The sequence below is a fragment of the Lottia gigantea genome, assembly GCF_000327385.1.
Source record: "Lottia gigantea unplaced genomic scaffold LOTGIsca_317, whole genome shotgun sequence".
Classification (NCBI taxonomy): domain Eukaryota; kingdom Metazoa; phylum Mollusca; class Gastropoda; family Lottiidae; genus Lottia; species Lottia gigantea.
This window is the reverse complement of record NW_008709057.1, coordinates 9247-13182: the sequence shown is the minus strand read 5'-3', so window position 1 is coordinate 13182 and position 3936 is coordinate 9247. Positions and strand designations below refer to the sequence as shown.

The following is a 3936-nucleotide window of genomic DNA, read 5'->3' as shown; positions in this document are numbered from 1 at the left end:
GAAATAAGTGCATATGCACGATTCGAACTGTTACGTAGCACCTTACTTTAAACAACCCCTTTTGCATTGGTACTGAATTTTTCATAAATATATGATTATATTTTAGGTAGCTAATTTAATTTTCATTTCTATATTCAACACAGGTTCTCCCGTATTTACGCGATCCACAACCAGATCAGCCACTGCTACCAGCGGAACATTGTGTCCAGATACAAATACAGAATACAGAAATCATCACGGGTTCCATGTGTACAACCAATTGTTTCAATTATCCCCGAAAACTGCGTAATGTCGTAAAAACCTCGTTGTATTGTTTTTATTTCATTTTCATCTGGAAACGTAATTAGCTCAGGCCTATGAATAGCTATAGCCCTTGATACCAATTTCACTATTCGGGAGACACTGGATTGATGAACGCCCATTATGTCCCCCACGTTTGTTTGGAAGAGCCACTAGCATACGAACGAAGACATACTAATAACTGTAGTAATGGTGGGATATGTACAGTTTTGTCACATCGATGATTGAAATCATTTCAAAAATATGCAGAACGCCATCCTTTGGAAATCTGAAGCGTTTCGTAAATTCACTCTCGTCTAGATCTTCCATTGGATTTGAGCGGTCTTTAAATCTCCTCTCCACATGGTAAATATCTATAATTTGGTGTAATTGGTTGAAATAATCTTCCATTGTCACAATTTCAATCGCAAACGTATATATAGTACGGCTAAAGTCTGCTACCACCCTATCTTAGACTTTACTTTAGATTTGTCCACAAAACGCTCGAGTAAAGCATTACTTATATCAAAGATCGAGCGCAGCATACCTAAAGTCTGACTTAAGCTCGACTTTGAGTAAAGTACGACTGAAGTTCGACCGCAGCATACGGCCCTAAGAGTCTTGGGTATACTTCTTGGATTAGTGTAGATCTCCAGTTTTTGAATGTAAATAAAGTGTTGTTAATATCTTAGCTGTTATCTTATTTGGAAAGTGAATTCATAGCCGATAGAAGTCCGTATCCAGTCTCTTACAAACGACTATACAGTTTGTAAGAATAATCTACTTTGCAGTTTGCAAGTAGAACCCAAAAAACAAAGAATGCCAACAAGCAGCTCGTTTACACAATTTCCATTTAACCATAACAGTCCATTACTAAATTATGTCCTTATTTGTACATGTCCTTTAGTATATTCTTATTAGCTTACTATCTGAGAAAAACACAACAGATTTAAAGAAATTATGATTAATTCTGCAGTGCCCTGGTCATAATCTCAACCTTCTGGAGAATTTGTACCTTTTCTCCACATTTTGACCCTACGGCACCAATTTTCACTATTTTGAAAACTGTGCAGCTTCACCACGGTCAAACTAGTTGTGATTAGACATTGCGGTTATCATTCCGCCTTTCATAAACAAATCAAAAGTATGAATTTGTACAACGCATCTATTATATACATGTATATTTGTCCGAAAGACTTCTAAAAAACCTCTTGTATTGTTAGATGATACTTAAAGGTTGATTAAGAAACTAAGGATAGTAACTCATCTCTAACAACTTTCCACTATAGATTTGATCAAGTAAATATAATTGATTGGCTAAGTTCGAAAGGAATAGCCTAGGTGTAATTTATTGAAGGCTGTGGATGGAAATTTCAAGAAAAGGAAGAAATTTCATCATCCATATTATGTCCTTTGTTAAAGAATAAATAAATATCTCTACCCGAGATTTCTATTCTGAAAAGTGATCAGATTAGTCTAAGTGATATGCTATCAAATACAAAAAAAAAAAAACACTACCTTTATTAACACAGTCGTATTTTATTTTACTGTAAGCATTTATTGTTCCGCTACAGTCTATGCCATGAGCCTCACGAAATCCAGATAACTTACAAGTTTTTTTACCATTACATTTCCCTGCTGCTCGTTTATCATCATCAGAAAATAGTTGAAAACAATCACTAGGTTTTTCATTACAACATGATGTATTTACACAACTAGAATGACCATTAACATAACATTCTGATCTATAACCATATGTTGTATTTATTATCTGTATTACTAGAGGACTAGGACAAGATAGTTTGTGTGTTGTACATGGTAGACTAGATACTCCGTTACATACTGTACTTGTATTTGTACTACATGAAACTGTAATGGTACAACCTGAAACAAAGTCTATCCTGTTCAAAGGCCTTTTAATACACTTTTTTCTCAGATACATATATGGAAATATATATCTTTCTTCTAAAGATTTGGTTACTCTAATAACTTTCTTCACTGACATAATATTTATTGAAACAGCTTGGACAAAAATTTTCTGCAGGTTTAGCGCTGTAATTTTAAAATATAACTAGAAATAGATTAATTGTTATACAGTGGTGTAACCTATTTTCGTGCATATAACGATTCAACATCGAATTTCGTCAAAGTTAAAATAAACGGAAATTTTTTTTATGTCTTAGATGTTTCCTCAGATATTCTACAACATAATTAAAATTGGTTTGTTTCGATTTTCTTTATGAATCCTTCACTTTGACCCATATTTCATGAGTAACCAACTCGACAACGGCAGCAAAATGCGTCACCTATTTTCGTGTACAATGTTTGATTATAAATAAGTCGAGAAAAACACGTTGTATGGATACCCGGTGGTATAATTAACTTCTCTCAGTATTTATCTTCAATATCGATTCATTATGACTAGTGACAATTCCTTCAAAGAACCATGATTTAAAAGAAAAAAAAAGGTACTGACAAAATAAGATACGTATTTATTGCTAAAATTCAGTGAAACAACATAAGAATATGGCCCGGTTTGTGTTCCATAGAATTTTTCTGCTGACACGGAATCTGCTAGTTGATCGCGTGACTTCATTCGTTGGACTACATTATAGCAGACAACACTTGGAATTCCGATTACAGCTAGGGATTATAAGGAAATTCGGCTGATAAAAAATTGTGACGTTTGGTAATAAGTGAAATCCGCCATTTTGTATTTGTCAAGGTATACATTAATACATTTTACTTTGATTGAAACTACTGGATTCATTCTACTAGCTGATATTGTAGAAATAATCCATGTTTATCAAAACAAGCAAATGCGGAGGTCACACATTTATTGAATTATTAATCCTTTCCGGAAATGCACGAAAAATAGGTTAGCACGAAATTAGGTTACTTGACTGTATGTAGGAATATCTCAGATTGACCAAAGTTATAACCTTTTTCAATCTTTGTTATGATACATTCATCGACCAGTGTACCAATTTCTAGATTAACTCACCTCTTAATGTAACTTTGATCAACAAAATTCTGAGGATAATATTCAAGTTCTTTAATAAATACATTGTCACTGCTCATTTAATACCTAATAAATTTAAAACACAGAAACATATTTCTTCACCGAACGACCAAAATAATCATGTCACGTTTATTTCGACAATATCGTATGATCTGAAAAATATAGCATTTTATTTCCAATTATAACTATCTGATTGAAATGCAGATCCAGGTAAATAAATTTAAAAAAATAACTACACTTTCAGTTCCTTAGTCCAGTCCAGGTAAAGACGCAATTATGATCTGTATTTTTGATTTTTGATCGTCTCCTTGTGTAATATATATTTCGTCCAATACATGTATTTATAATACATATTGTTTTGTTGGGGTTTCCATCCTAGATGGATTTGGATTGTTCTTATAATCAAAACTAGAATCTAAGTTTCAGCCATGCTTTATTCAATCTCTAAGCTCTTACATCATGCCTTCAACTCACAAAAGTACATATCCTGTCACATGACAAACATCTACCTTAAGAGCAGACAACTCTGTTTTACTGAGAAGGAAAATATGGGAGATAACTCTTACTTAACAATGATTTTTAAGACCACAATATGAACTAATGATATCAATATGACATCCCCCTCTTTTCAAATT

General features: G+C 33.1%; 2 protein-coding genes across 2 annotated transcripts in view; one reads left to right on the top strand and one right to left on the bottom strand.

Annotated features, from left to right (window-relative positions):
* LOTGIDRAFT_175602 (hypothetical protein) overlaps nucleotides 1-289 on the top strand; it is a gene marked incomplete at both ends in the record, with an annotated part of 4587 nt that extends 4298 nt beyond the window's left edge. Inside the window, one exon of the mRNA XM_009057892.1 lies at nucleotides 107-289. Within this exon, the coding sequence (XP_009056140.1) occupies nucleotides 107-289 (183 nt within the window). The remainder of the gene's footprint in view (nucleotides 1-106) is intronic.
* Nucleotides 290-1750: 1461 nt separating this feature from the next.
* The window catches only part of LOTGIDRAFT_175601 (hypothetical protein), a gene marked incomplete at both ends in the record, with an annotated part of 7020 nt that continues 4834 nt past the window's right edge, over nucleotides 1751-3936 (bottom strand). The window contains 2 exons of the mRNA XM_009057891.1: nucleotides 1751-2277; nucleotides 3284-3312. Of these exons, the coding sequence (XP_009056139.1) occupies nucleotides 1751-2277; nucleotides 3284-3312 (556 nt within the window). The remainder of the gene's footprint in view (nucleotides 2278-3283; nucleotides 3313-3936) is intronic.